Raw genomic sequence first — 14,359 nt, 5'->3', positions numbered from 1 at the left:
CGTGTGAGTATTCGAACAAATAAAAGCAAACACTTGTTCAAAGACAAATATATTATTCAAAGAATAACAAATATCAACATTACATTGAAACAAGTCTGTTCATGTCTGCAATATTTTACATTGTAGCAAGAAACAAAACATTAAACTTAACGACATTTGGAGGAAAAACTTAGTTTCACATTTAATCTGAAGAGTCAGAATATGTTTAATTCATTTGTTTGAATTCTTTCTCAGAAATGAAATGGAGGAGGAAATGCATGCCTGTCTGAAATGGTTGAACCTATTTCACTGTGGAGGGGCGGGAGGGGGCTCAGGTGCCGTTTTGTGTGACGATGCTGTTGTCACGACAACGGTAGAAACGGGTTTTGGGGAGCTTGTGGCGATGTGCTGCTGCAGCTGCTGAGCCTGAACTGTCTGGATTCGGACCTGAGGGAAGAGTTTGGAAGCACAATTTAAAGATTTATTAGCAGATCATTTCATTTTGCAGTTTTAAAAAACCCATAATTGTCTAAATGAGTGATGTAGGGAGAGTCCAGCACTCACCTGTGTGGCCTGGCCTTGTTGCTGAAGCTGCTGGAATTGTTGAGCTGTGACGAAACTGACGGGTTTGTTTCCTGCGATCAGTTTAGTTCCTGCAGGCATCGTGGTTAGAATGATGTTCCTGCCCAGGCTGCTGATGCTGCGCAGAAAAAAAAACAATACAATATGAAGTAAACAAAAATGTATCACTGTGACTGGCATCAGCTTTAACACTGCTGGAGACGACTTGTCTATGTTCATTCTCACAGGTCATTTTCTTGAGAAACAAATGTGTAAAAGGTTGAAAAAACTGCTCGAAAATTGGTTTTGATCTCCAATGTAAACAATTTCTTATTGACATTGATGGAAAAGTTTGGTGCATTGCATTGTGGGATGTGGAGTCCTGTAGACAGATGCATAGAAATGTTTGTACTTCATTCTCACTGTGATCTCATGTGTTTCTTCTCCAAACAAGTATGAAAGTGATTGTACTGATGTACAGTATGAGGCCTACACTAAGACTGTGCTGGAAATGTCATACCAACGTACTACTCATACTAAGTTTGACGTCAAAATGAGTATGTAGTGTAAGAAATACCCAATACCAAATACTTTCAAAGGTGGAGAATCAACAGAGATATTTAGCCTCTTTTAATCATTTTGAACAACAGGCTGTGTTGTAAATGTCACACTTACATACTATACCCTACAAACGCAATGAGTACATACTGTCTACTATATACTATAATTATGATTAAGATGAGTGTTCACATTCAAGTATACTTCCAAGTTTCCCAAAATGCATTTGGAACCTACAATAACAAAAACCTGAATCACACTGAGGCTAAATATCTCTGTTGATTCTCCACCTTTTCTTTGAAAGTTCTGAAAACATTTTAAGTGAGAAAGTGACCAAGTAGAATATCAACGTAGACATTTCATTCTGACATTTCACAGATTTTCAGAGATCCTCCATTGTGCTACTGAAAGAACTTCCTGTTCACTTCAAAACAAGAGCCCTATTTACAAAAGGGTTAAAAAAAAACTAATGGAAGACAAGTGATGCTTTTATTTTGAAAAGTGGATGTTTGATTTTTAGCTTGAAGACGGTCCCAGGACGATTTTACATTCCGCTCGCAATGCATCATGGGGCGGTTGAGTATGAGTAGAAATGTCCCCATATAGTATCCGTCCTGGTATTTCTCACGTACTCAATTTTTTCATACTATCTTAATGTGAAGGAACTACGTACTGATAAAACATTATCATCTCCAGCAGCTTTAAATTACAGTAATTCACATTCTACTTCCACAGTGCACTGACTTTGTGTTAATGCTTCCTTTTACGATGGGAGTCGTAACGACACTCTTGCTCTTCAGCGGTTGGTTGAGGACGGACAGGGGGACGGTGATCCTCGCAGGAAGTTTTCCCTACAGTGAGAAAAGATGATCAGAAACACCACTCAGTGCATTCTACTGATCTGGTCTGAATAGAAGTTTAGCAGCATCTTTTCTTACCGACTGTGTGGTGGTGACAACCGTAGCAGGAACCTGTCTCACCGATGCTGTGGCTGTCCCTAAAGTCAGAGGTGATGTTGGCGCCACCGTCAGACCCTTAGCCATGCTAACCACGTTAGCACAGGTGGATACAGTCAGTGGTTTAGTGCACGCCGTGCTGGACATAGTGAGGGTCTGCCCTTGTTTCTGTGGAATCACTCCCAGGCCCGGCATGATGCGGATTGTGGTTCCGGTTTTGTCTGGTGAAGCCATGGTGGTGAAGGTTCTAGGTTTCTGATCTGCTGACACCGCTAACGTGGGCATCAGACGAATGGCGGCGTCTCCTGCGGCCTTCAGCAGCGTGGAGGTAATGGGAGCTGCTTTGGTGGTCTGTGCGTCCCCTGCGCCAGAAGAAGGCGAGGAATGGGGCGGGGCCACGTGCAGTGTAGCCGATATACTCTTGTTGCCTGTGGTGGCCGTGGCTAAAAAGTCAGAGGTTAGCTTAACGGTTGCGACGGGAGACTTGGCGAGAGTCGCCATCATGTCTGGGGTGATCCTCAGCACGGTTTGACCTTTGGCGTCCGTAGTGATGGAGGACGGAGGGAGGCGAAGGACGTCCTTACCCTGTATGCGTAGGTTAGTGGCTGTGATGGGGATTCCTGCTCCTGATTGGGTTTTCACTCCCAGCTGACCTGTGATGGAGAGCTGTGAGGGAGGAGAACGAGGTTCAACGTTAATGTGTGGATTATGTTGTCATGGTGACACCTGGAAAACTAAAACAGCAGCATCTCAAACCAGTAAAAATGTTTTTAGGGTTAGAGTTTCCCCGAGTGCTTTTACGATAAAAATTTAAATTACACAGCATTTTAAAGCTTTAGGTCAGTGGTTCTCAAACTTTTTTGGCTCTCGTACCCCCTTTCTCATATTTCTGAATCCAAGTACCCCATTTTGTCCAACAACAACATTTTGCTTAGAAAACTATTTGAAAACAACTATAGCAGTTGTTTGAGATTGTTTTCATTTTTATTTTAAAGAATAACTTAAAAACTGTCTGTTGCCCCCTGCAAATATTAAGTTTCATTCACATAATGGTTTATGTTTTCTCTGTCATTTTTCCTTTTTCCTACGTCACATGTGTTCTAGGGTTTGGCTTCATTTGTACATCTGATTATCTATTCTTTTATCGGCTAAAAAATGTCGATACATTTTGCAACCCTGGAAGAAATTTAAAATGTTTTATTAATTATACTGTTTTTGCATGGATGCTAATATTTATGTTTAGATGATACAGTTAATCCCAATTTCCAGCTAATTTGATGAAATAATTCTGATAAAAAGTTAATATTTTTGAATATTCACAAAATTCCCAAGCCTAAATTCTCATGGAAATTTACTAGAAATTTGCCATCTTAAGCCGAATGCGTCACCTGTTTAATATTTGAGCTTGTGACGCCCTGCAGCAGAGCAGAAGAAGTGCAGGTGTTAGCTGGACTTCCAGGAGAACCAGTGTGAGGTTTGGCCATAGCCACAGACAGGGTGGTTGGAACCTGGACTGGATTCCCAGCAGACTGGGTCCTCAGAGGAACAGAAACCACAGCCTGTGGAGACACAACAGGAAGGATTATGAACATACAGGATGTAAGAAACAAAACCTGGTGTGCGTTACGTGTTGTAGTAGTTGTTGGTACCTGTGAAAGGCCTTTAGAAGCTACTGACACAGGCATCCTGATCTGCTGAGGACTGGGATGCACCAGCGTGGCAGAAGGTCCCAGACCGGCTTGAGTAGAAACCACTCGCACCTGAGGGAGCGAGCCCGTGGTCAGGTGACTCACGATCCGAGCTGCTGCGTGTTGGGATGTAACAGGCTGTGATACTGGTGGACAAGCCTGACTGGTGGGTAGGATGGTTCCCAGTTGGGGCAACGACGGAGGGGACACAAGGAGGACTCTGTTGGTGCAAAAGACGTGTCATCTTTAAAATTCACTAGAAATTTAATACAAACGTTTAAATGAGAATTTTTTAGCAAATAAAGTAGGTTTAGGCCTCACAGATCAATAAATCACAGATCACTTGCTGAAAAAAAGATGTAATAGTTGAAATTGCCTCTCGAAAGTTTGTTTTTTATCTCCACTGTAAAAACTCTCTCATTGACATTGTCGAAATAGTTTGCATTGCATTGTGGGATGTGGAGTCCTGTAGACGGATGCGTTTTGTGAGTTTGCTCATATTGTATATTTTTGTTGTCTTTGGTGTGTTTTTTTAAATCACCATTTTGTGTAGTTCCATTGTCTATTTGTGTGTTTTAGTTGTAAATGTATTATTTTTGTCATAACTGTGTGTTTTTAGAGTTGTTTTGTGTGTTTTCGTCTTGTTTTGTGCTTTTTTGTCTTTTTCTCAGAAGTGGTCATGTGACCAAGTAGTAACTGTAGAAAAAAGTGTTTCTTTGCGCTTCTGCGATACATTTCAATATCAATGTCTCTAAAACCTCCTCATGAAAGTGTAAAAACCTTTGTGTTTTTTTGATAATTCAAGTGTTTCCTTCAGCAGCTTTTATTGAACTATTTAGATTTTGCACATTTCCAAGGGTAATGGAAAAGCAGCTATAAATACTGACCCAGAGTTGTTCTTCATTGTATCTGTGACCATTGCCTTTGCAGACGTAACAATGGGTGTCGATGGTAAAGGTGACTTAGGAGTTCCTGGTGTATTTGCAGTAGGCGTTGTAGAAGTTGGCGACATCGGATTGGAGTTGGCATCTTGTCCAGCGTCCAAACATCCTGGAGTTTTGTTGCCTCCGTCTTTACTGCCAGACTTCTAAAACATAGACGTGGGTTAGAATTGTTCCAGGTCAAAGTGGTTTTATTCTGCTGAGGACTCACAGGCTTGGATGCTGGTTTAGGTTTTTGCTGTAGAGCTTTTCTTGCTTTTGCGGCTGCAGCTTGAGCCTGATGGATCCTCTCTGAGTGAGAGAAATACATTCAAACCTATGCGTTTTCACTGTAAAATATTCGAGAAAATTTGACATTTTACTGCAAAACAAAGTGCTATGTTTTTTTAAAAACACTCTCAGTGAGATATTTCCAATTCTGAGGAAGCCTACCTTTACATTGTTAGGAGATTGAATTAATAACATGAATTTGTATATTTTTTTATGGTTCCAAGCATAAAGATTTGTTGTTTTTTTTACCGAATTCTTCCTGACTTCGATTGCGGTGTAGGTAAATCCACAGTTTTCGGCCGATGTCGTACTTTACGCAGGGATCTTTCTCGTAGTGAAGTCTATCCAGAGCTCCACTCACCACTGTGTTCACCTAAAAAAAACAAATAAACCAAATGAAAAACAAGCAAAAGCACTAACGATATGTTAAGGTTTCATTTATTCAGACTTTTTTCAGGAAATTTACTTTGAAATGTACAGTGTATGGTGCTCTATTTAGGACATCCTCAGGTCTCAGAGTCAGGTACCAGGAAATCCTCTGTCATTTATCAGACCAAACGGAGTCATGACTCAGCAAAACCTCCAACAAATGAAACTGCTGTCAAACAAAAAGGCCTCAGGCTTCAAAATAAAAGCCGTCAAACTCAAGACTTAAAACACAACATGACGGATTTTGAAGGGACCGGAAATACACATGATGTCATGTGTCGCTTCGAATACGAGTGTAAGTTGAAAGCTAATATTTATTTTTAAAGGTTAAGACACATCAATGTTTCATTTAATGACTTATGTATTAATCAAACAATACATTGATACATCTTAACTTTTTAAAAATAAAAGGAAAGAATGGCTCTTCAACTGTATGTGTACTTCCGGTTCTTTCAAAATAAAATGCCACCTGAGGCCGTGTCATCTGACGGAGGTTGTGCTGAGTCATGAGTACGTTTGGTCTGATAAATGACAGTGGTTTTCCTGATACCTGACTCTGAGACCTAAGGATGTCCTAAACTTTACACTGTAGTAATGACATGTTTTGATTGCCAACTGTTGATCAGCAGACGCCTCTGAAGAAGACTGACAGTTGGCAGTCGAAACATGTCAGGAGATCAAAGTAAATTTCCTGAAAGAAAGTTGTCTGAATAAATGAAACCTCAATATATTATATAAAAAAAAAAAAGAATATAAAATTAACTTGCTGGAATTAAAAGCATTGATGGTAAATAAAAACAGTGATGTTTATACCTGAGCACTGGTGACATCTGAAGCAAGAAACTGAGAGTCTTTCAACAGCTCGCAGATCTCGGCCCTGGTTCCTTCCCCATTGGGTAACCTGGCTGCAGCGTCACGCACTGAAAAACAACACGACACATTATAGTCAGCAGTAGAACTTCACAAACACAGCGGAACACGAGTAATAATAAGTCCTGACCCAGTGAGAGGATGGTGACGTATGGAGGGCGATCGGAGCGGAGCAGTGTGTGTTCTCTGGCTTTGTTGAGAGACATTTCCTTGTCAAAGACGCCTTTAACTGGTCCCACCACAGACTCGAACCCGTGCATCCTGAAGGTGAACGCTTTGTGTGGTTGGTTGTAGCGCTGCTGCTCCTGATAAAACAACAAATAACAAAAGATCAAAATCAAACAAGTTCAAACGTGTTCATCATTTCTGTAGCGCTAACTGACCTGGACTTGAAACACTTGTCTTTCGTCGCCAGTGCTGGGCCGCACAACGTAATCAGTAGACCTTCAGAAAGAAGAGACATTACTGTGCATAAGTAACAAGAATCATCTTTTTTTTTTTTTTTTTACCTCCAAAATGTAAATTAGAAAACAAATATTAAAAATATAAAACAATAAAAACCACACAGCTGTGCAGAAATAATCGCAAGTTTTTTAAAGTCTGGCAAAAAACCAGCACACACTCATCTATAAGAGTAAACACAATGGACCTCCTGCAGCATTATTCTCCTAAATTCCTCTTATATTTTCTTGAAAAAACAAGATAAATCAACCCACGTGTGCAGTGTTTGATGAATCGCTGACACTTACAGTCTCTGTGTTGGTGACGTCATCTCTGTCATGTCTTCAGTTTCCATCTGAGGAGCACAAAAAAAGATGAAAAGATTTTCATAAAAAATTGACTTTGTAATAAACATGAAATGCAAGAGTTTGTTCAACCTTGACGACAAAGTCTTTAGAGTCCAACCACAGCTGACAGAGAGCACTGAGATCCTTCTCCATTTCCTCAGTGGAGCCTAAAATAAATAAAAATCATGATTTCTTTGAAAAATAAACATCAGTCAGGTAATAAAGGTGAAGGCGTGTCTTACCGATCCACCTCCACTGCTGGGAGTCCTCAACAAACTCCACAAATGGAGAGAAGCCACTGGGAAGTGCCATCATGCCATCTAACAAACACATTTATTATATATCACAAATACAGGACATAAATAAAAGTCAGTTCATCTTATTAGTGCCGCCACTTACCTTTGGTTTCTCCAGCAAGAAACTGCAAAGCCTGAAGCACCAACTCAGACCAACATGATGCAGAGGAAAACCAGGCATTGAGGGAACTGGCTGGAGAAGTCTGCCACACCTGAACTTTCTCCTCCAGCTAAAGCATCAAAATAGGATTATTTTACATTTTTTCAATGAAATAATAAAATAAATATAGACATTTTTACTAAGAAAATGATTAATCCATTCGATCGATGAATTGATTTATATTTCTACGATCCAACTACATTGATCTGTGCTCAACTTGCCGAGCCTTCCTGATGATTAATTGATCTAAAATAGTTTTAAAGTAATCAATACATTGGTATGCAGTTTAGTATGAATACTCTATGCATTAATATGATGAGACGCTCTGAGCCCCAGGACCCAACCCCCATTTCCGGTAATTTCCAAATTTATGGGAACATAATCGTGTGATATATCGTTACAAAGATAATTCAACGTAGATTACGATTATGCCTCGCACAATTCGATAAGGAGCCCAAGGGCCCACCCTCCTTTTTTCGTCAATTTCCATTAAGGTTGTTTTCTCATTTATTTGTGAGTCAAATATTGCGACAGTTGATGGTACCAAATCATTGACACATACCAATATATGAATGGGACCAATTACTCCGTATGTGCCACGGGGGGCGCCAGGGGGCCCCATTTTTCAAATGGCTACTCCTCCGTTAATGCTCGTTGAATGGGGCTGTAATTTGACATGGATATTCTATGAGCGGATGTCAAGAGCCTCTATGAGACCTTTTTTTACTCGGTAGAATCGAGTCATTTGACATTCTGCGGGCCCGGCAATAGTTCATCCGAACTTGTTAGGATAAAATCATGACATAGGTTCCTACCATTGAAGTGGTGCAGAGACATTCTGCCCTTAAGATGTTCTCCAACAAGCTGAAAAAACTGACGGCGATCTCGTCCACTAGAACTGGGCTGCTCTGATACTCCTCCACAATTCTATAATAACAAAGATTAACATGTGATTTAGTTCATAACAACCACTGATTTAATAAGTACTGTGATTATTCTGTGCTGCCGCTCACTCTTCTTTAATGTTGGTCAGAGGAGACGACGGCGTGTCGGGAAGAGAGTTGATGAGGTTCACGTTTGGAGCCGACGGAACGTCTGAAGTCACGAGGGCGTCGCATAGATCCTCCGCTTCTAATTTGATCGTTCTCAGCTTTTTCTTCTTTTTCTCATCTCGCATCTTCTTCTTGGGCACAGACAGCTCGAAGAGGGCTGGACATAAAAAAGCAAACAAATGTCAAGTTTAGGGAAAATAAACAAAAAAGTAAATAAAAAGGATCCGAAACTACATGTACTCACGCATTGACCCTTTGCGAACAACATTCGCTCTTGAAAGTATGTCCCCGAGTTGAATATCAGATGTCACCAAGTCTGGATGATCCTAAAATATTAAAAAAATAAATATGCTATTAGTTTTATTTTTCATTTCTATCAAAATTCCAATGGAAGTCGCTCTAACAACTTACTGGCTGTCGTTTTCTTTTCTCGCGATGATTCTGCAGCATGTCCCTCAAGTCTTCCTCTCCCAGTTCTACTTTTTCTGTTTGAAAAAAAAACCAAAACTTCAGAATATAATATTCGAAGAAATATCTATGATTTCTGCATATTTTACTGACCCATAGTCTTCGTGTCGTGCGTGAAGAGAGTTGGAAGAACTCTGAGTGAAACGCTGGGTGTCGGGGAAGAAGGCGACGGAGGAGCCAGATTCCATAATGCTACATCTATGAGATATTTAAAAAATAAGAGTAACAAGCCTAAGAAAATGTATACATTTGAGTATCATTTTTGATTTAAAAAAAAAAAAAAAAGGACTAACTGAACCTCAGTTTACTATCTGACCTATCCCAAATTCACTCTTTTATCTAATTAATTAACTATTATTTTTAGTTATAATTATTAATTCAAATATCTGTATGTTTAAGTTCTTTCTGTGTATTTTATTTATTTGCTTTTAATTTTTTTTTTTTGTAAATTTGGTTTACTTTAATTATACATGTATATGTACATATCTATGGGCACTTGTGTGTGTTGACATACATTTATATGCGTACATTAAAATTTTGTGTGACCCTTTTTTTCTTTTTTCACTCTTTTTAATTTCATGGTTATCTAATATCCATTGCTCTACATGAATATTTGTTTAACACTATTGTTGCTATTATTCCTACTATTACTATCATTGCCTTTGGTATTATTGACTTTTTTGGTTTATCCTTGATGTTTTTTTTAAATTTTTATTATTGCACATAATTACTGTACCAAATGTGGAAAACTTTGTTAATTTAGTGACTAACCGTCATCATCAGATGAAGCATTGCTGTCTTCACATTCAGTTTTAACCTCCTTCAGAATCCGGTTGAGTCGTTTTCGCACCCTCGGCTCCCGCATTTCAGCCTGAGTCTTGGTTGACGATCTTCTTTTGGGTGGGAAATCCAGACCGTTGTGCGCTGCAAAGTCCAGCAGCTCCTAAAAAAACAACAGGACTCAATCAGATTCAACTCAAGATGCAAGTGAAGTAGGATCTTAAAAAGGATTCCAATGAGAAACCTTTCTGGAGACGAGAATCTGCTTCAAAAGTCGGTGATAATACTGTTGGAGGGAGGACAGATGTCTTCTTCGCTGGGACTTGGCACACAGCTTTCTGTATTTTACCACCTCAGGGTTGAAGTAACCATCTGCAACAAGATAAATAAAGGCATGGAATTAAATCCAGGTGGAAAATAGAGCTGGGCAAATATATCGAGTGAAGATATATCGAAATTTCTCTTTTGGCAATATAGGAAATTTACAATATTGCCTAGGTTGATATATTTTTCACTTTATAGCTTATTTTGTATAAAAACACAGACATGAACATTCAAGAATGGTTATGTGGAGACAGGGCCACCGATAAGGCAGAATAAAGAGGAGAGATTTTTGGGGTCCATCCATGAAGTCAGTAAAATGATGGTCCATTGTTCTATCAATCTGTGATAACCAATAATATCCACTGTTATCCAGGACGTTTAGTATTATTTGTGCCATAGTATAGAGTCATCTTAAAGATGTAAGTCGTTGTTTTAATCAGATATAAAATGGGTTAAAACTAGCAAAAGAATGGTAGAAAAGGTGGTGAAATGGGATTTTAAAAAGCATAGAAATTGGGTAAAAGATGCAAATTGTGGGTAATGGAATTGAAAAATGTATGGAAAAATTGTTTAAACTGGCAAATAATGGGAATCACAAATTGTGAATGCAATTCAAATGGCAAAAATGAACATAAAAAATGGTGAAAAGGGGATTAAGTGACAATAACGAATAAACATGTGCGGCATACGTAAGAAAAGTGGTGTAAAGGGTTTCTAAGTGCCAAAAATGTCTTGAAGGTGGAAAAAATGTGCGGAAAATGCATTAGTATTTGAAATGGGAGTAATGTAGCCAAGAATACATTAAAAGGGGCAAAAATATGACAAGAAAAAGTGATAGTAGCTGCAAAAAAGGGTAAACAATAAGCAAAATAGGCTCCAATTGTTAAAAAAATATTCTTCGCCCAGTCCTAGTGAAAAATAATTCTTGTAGGTAAAGAGTTTGCACCTCTGAAGAGTTTTTGGGCAAGATGAAGAGGGTTCCCAAAGCTAAAGTTTCTGTTGTTGAACAGGTCACTGATGGTTCTGTCCTGCTCTGCAGCTTCATTTTCAGGAAACCGTGGCAGAAACTGTCGCAGGTGCTGTTTTTGGGAATCGGACAGAACTTCACTCCAGGTGCTTTCGCTCACCACAGAGAAGAAGATATCAGGCTGTAGAAAACACAACAAAGCCTTTATTGTAAACAGAGTTGCACACAAGCTCCGCCCCTTTGCAAAGGTAAACATAAACAGAGAAATAATGAGATGCAGGCATCAACTCACGTCCTCTAAAAGGTCCTCAGGAAGGCTGACTATGCAGTTTCCCAGCATGCACTCCTCTGTGATTTGGCTGCTTCTCGCCTCTTTTGGATCCAGAGGGTCTGACAGCATGTTAGCAAGGGCATCCATTCTTCTGTGAGAGAAAAAAGACCAACAATTTATCCTAATTTAGCACCTATGTGGGTTCACTTAAGCTATTTTTAAGTATGTACGGTACGCTGTGTTTAAGTCTGCAGTTGAGCTAAGCTGTTTGTCCTTTAGCTAATGTTCCCGTTTGGTTTCGACGATCACTTCATCAGCGTTTTGAGACAACAACAATTCTACTGTGCAGTATATAGATAAACTAACCCTTAGATAAGCTTTAGTTTTCAGTAGAACTCTGATAATAAGCGTTATTACCTGTGATTTTTTTTTTGCTGTTTTGATCACGAGACGGAAGTAGAAAAACTGTTTCTTCTTCTACAGCTGAAATCACAAGGATTTCCGGTCTCATTTTTGCCACTGCCTCCTACAGGTGTTTCTCGGTAAGTACAGCTTATATATTTTCTCATTTCTTGTTCACAAATCAAAAAATACATCTGGCAACGTTATACCCCGATATATCTTCAAAACTAAGTTCTTATAAATTATAGTCTATTTTACAAATATTTCATTGAAGAAAACGATGAATATATAAGTTCTGAAATAGTATTCCTAAACCTCAAAATCAATTCTACAAAAAACGATTTATCATTCATTGTCTTAAAAAAAAAAAAGCACAAATTTGATTGTTCATATTTGCTTATTTACTCTAAAGAATTAATGCCAATGTGTTGCCTGGACTTTTTTTTTTTTACACTTCTTGAACAATTTTTAATGTTTTATACAATCATCGTTATAATAATATTTTCAAACTAACCATATTATCCAACTTATTTTATATTAAATTCTCCCATAATGGTTTGGTAATATCTATATTTTATTGTCGTTGTTGTTGTTAAGGAAATTACCTAATAACTGTCTTTTTTAAGAAATAATTGGGGAAATATTCTGTGCTAACATTAGCTCCTAATTTATCATTCTGAAAACAGAAAACAATACACACAACAACAAAAAACATTTTCAATAAAAATCACTTCAATAAAAAAAAAGTGTTCAAATGCAAAAACATATTTCTTAGATTTTTTTTTATTATTATTGAATAATAAAGACACAAATGTACCACCCATAATATGGCCAAATACAAAAAAGACGACTTCAGGAAAAAAATATTAATATTAATATTAAAACTTCAGTCAAACAAAAAAGTGTTCAAATGCAATTTTTTTCTTCTTTTGAACACTTTTTTCTTTGATTGAAATGAAAAGATGAAGGTTTTTTTTTAATCGAATAATAAAGACACAAATAATGAGGTACAGGGATCAAGCCTATTTGTAATTTCCTCATTTTTTTATTGATGAACAATATCAAAAATACAAAATTTTAAAAACTTTCAAACTGGATTAAAAGTCTTTATGGTATTGAAAAATCATTCATGAGTGTCCAGATGACGTACAAAAATAGTGTATATAGTTATAGATAAACGTTTACCATTACATTACAATGTACTTCTTTCTATAGTTCAGTATTATGTGACTCAATCTGCTGCTGACCAGTAACTGGGTTACAAAACAAAGCAAAAAAAAGGCCCTGAGTGTAATACAGCCATTTGAAATACTGTCTCAGTTGTGTGACGATGCTGTAATGAACAGCTGTAATGAACAGTCAGTCCCCCTCAGCTCCATAACTGAACAAGGAGAGGCAGCAGACACATACGCCTGCACCGCCCTCCACAAACCTCTGACAACACAGCTGAGGAACCACAGGGTGCCATTCTCTACACAGGCTCCAACTTTAATGCATTTAGAGGATGGCAGAAGCAGCCGATGGAGAGGAAGAGATTCAGTTCCTGCGTACGGTCAGTGATGACGTTTACTATTCACATAGCTTTTAATGTATTTCATTCAAAAAGTGACACTAAACACACATTCTTTAGTGTGTGGAGGAGGCTTCACATTCCATTAACTCAGCTCTGACTGACAGGGACAGGTGGTTGCTTTTGTTGGCATTGTTACCTATTTATATCCCACTGGGTATTTGATATTCCACTGTTGTTGCACATAGGACAGCACGAATGGACAACATTCAGTATATGAGTATGGAAAGTTTTAAAAAAAAATAACATTTATTACAAGGTGGGGGTGAAAAAAAAGCATGTCGCTAAAGCACTGAGGCCTGAGCGGTAAAAATAACTCAAATACACTCTTTAAAAGCCAAATAAAATCAGTTAATTATCTATCTATCTATCTATCTATCTATCTATCTATCTATCTATCTATCTATCTATCTATCTATCTATTTACTTATTCATGTATTCATTGATGTATATTTGTATGTATTCATTCATTTATTTGTTGATGTGTGTGTGTGTGTGTGTGTGTGTGTGTGTGTGTGTGTGTGTGTGTGTGTGTGTGTGTGTGCGTGTGTGCGTGTGTGCGTGTGTGCGTGTGTGCGTGCGTGCGTGCGTGCGTGCGTGCGTGCGTTTGCTTATAAAAGCCTAATTTTCATTTGATGTAAAACTATAAAGTCATACAAATATTAAATCAGTAAAATAAAATATAGAGCAAAAAATAAAAATAAAATATGCAATTATCCCCCCCCAAAAAAAATAAAAATCTTTTTTTTTTTTCACCTTGTCTGCACACAAAAAAATAAAAATCTAATGAAATAAGGAGCTATCACAAAAAAATTAAATAAAATATAGAGCTGTCACAAAAATAAAATAACATATACAGCTATCACAAAATTCAAAATAAAATATACAGCTAGTACAAAAAAAATAAATATGGAGCTACCACAAAAATGTGAAATAAAATATACAGCTGTCATGCAATTTAAAATAGTATATTGCATTATCACAAAAAAAAAAAAAAAAAAAAAAAAAATTACAGCTATCACAAAAATA

General features: G+C 37.8%; 2 protein-coding genes across 3 annotated transcripts in view; one reads left to right on the top strand and one right to left on the bottom strand.

Annotated features, from left to right (window-relative positions):
* Nucleotides 1-36: 36 nt before the first annotated feature.
* nfrkb (nuclear factor related to kappaB binding protein) lies at nucleotides 37-11,841 on the bottom strand. 2 transcript variants are annotated; one of them, XM_028466785.1, is made up of 26 exons: nucleotides 11,776-11,841; nucleotides 11,380-11,509; nucleotides 11,067-11,268; nucleotides 10,041-10,168; nucleotides 9,788-9,959; nucleotides 9,110-9,214; nucleotides 8,960-9,033; nucleotides 8,793-8,874; nucleotides 8,510-8,705; nucleotides 8,312-8,423; nucleotides 7,440-7,566; nucleotides 7,283-7,360; nucleotides 7,131-7,207; nucleotides 7,002-7,048; nucleotides 6,636-6,696; nucleotides 6,383-6,557; nucleotides 6,196-6,302; nucleotides 5,203-5,326; nucleotides 4,895-4,974; nucleotides 4,630-4,829; nucleotides 3,704-3,962; nucleotides 3,443-3,613; nucleotides 2,037-2,720; nucleotides 1,843-1,949; nucleotides 544-679; nucleotides 37-426 (listed from the first exon to the last, which is right to left on the bottom strand). In XM_028466785.1, the coding sequence occupies exons 2-26, from the start codon at nucleotides 11,503-11,505 to the stop codon at nucleotides 286-288; spliced, it is 3,771 nt and encodes a 1,256-aa protein (XP_028322586.1). In that variant the 5' UTR covers nucleotides 11,506-11,509; nucleotides 11,776-11,841; the 3' UTR covers nucleotides 37-285. The 2 variants fall into 2 exon arrangements, with proteins under 2 accessions (XP_028322586.1, XP_028322584.1); XM_028466783.1 differs by having other exon boundaries at nucleotides 286-426; nucleotides 11,380-11,515; nucleotides 11,785-11,840.
* Nucleotides 11,842-13,151: 1,310 nt separating this feature from the next.
* The window catches only part of LOC114475659 (ryanodine receptor 1-like), an 86,957-nt gene continuing 85,749 nt past the window's right edge, over nucleotides 13,152-14,359 (top strand). The window contains 1 exon segment of the mRNA XM_028466656.1: nucleotides 13,152-13,312. Within this exon segment, the coding sequence (XP_028322457.1) occupies nucleotides 13,265-13,312 (48 nt within the window). The 5' untranslated portion in view covers nucleotides 13,152-13,264.

The sequence above is a fragment of the Gouania willdenowi genome, chromosome 14 (assembly GCF_900634775.1).
Source record: "Gouania willdenowi chromosome 14, fGouWil2.1, whole genome shotgun sequence".
Classification (NCBI taxonomy): Eukaryota; Metazoa; Chordata; class Actinopteri; order Blenniiformes; family Gobiesocidae; genus Gouania; species Gouania willdenowi.
Note: the sequence above shows the minus strand (reverse complement) of the source record. Positions and strands in the feature narration are given on the sequence as shown.

What these genes read in the sequence shown, in the direction of transcription:
- nfrkb (XM_028466785.1), bottom strand. Translation starts at nt 11,505, where the DNA reads ATGGATGCCCTTGCTAACATGCTGTCAGACCCTCTGGATCCAAAAGAG. An exon ending in TCGAAGTCAGGAAGAATTCG is followed by an intron (nt 4,975 to 5,202) that starts GTAAAAAAAACA and finishes TCTCTCACTCAG; the next exon opens with AGAGGATCCATCAGGCTCAA. An exon ending in AAAGGAAGCATTAACACAAA is followed by an intron (nt 680 to 1,842) that starts GTCAGTGCACTG and finishes TTTTCTGCGCAG; the next exon opens with CATCAGCAGCCTGGGCAGGA.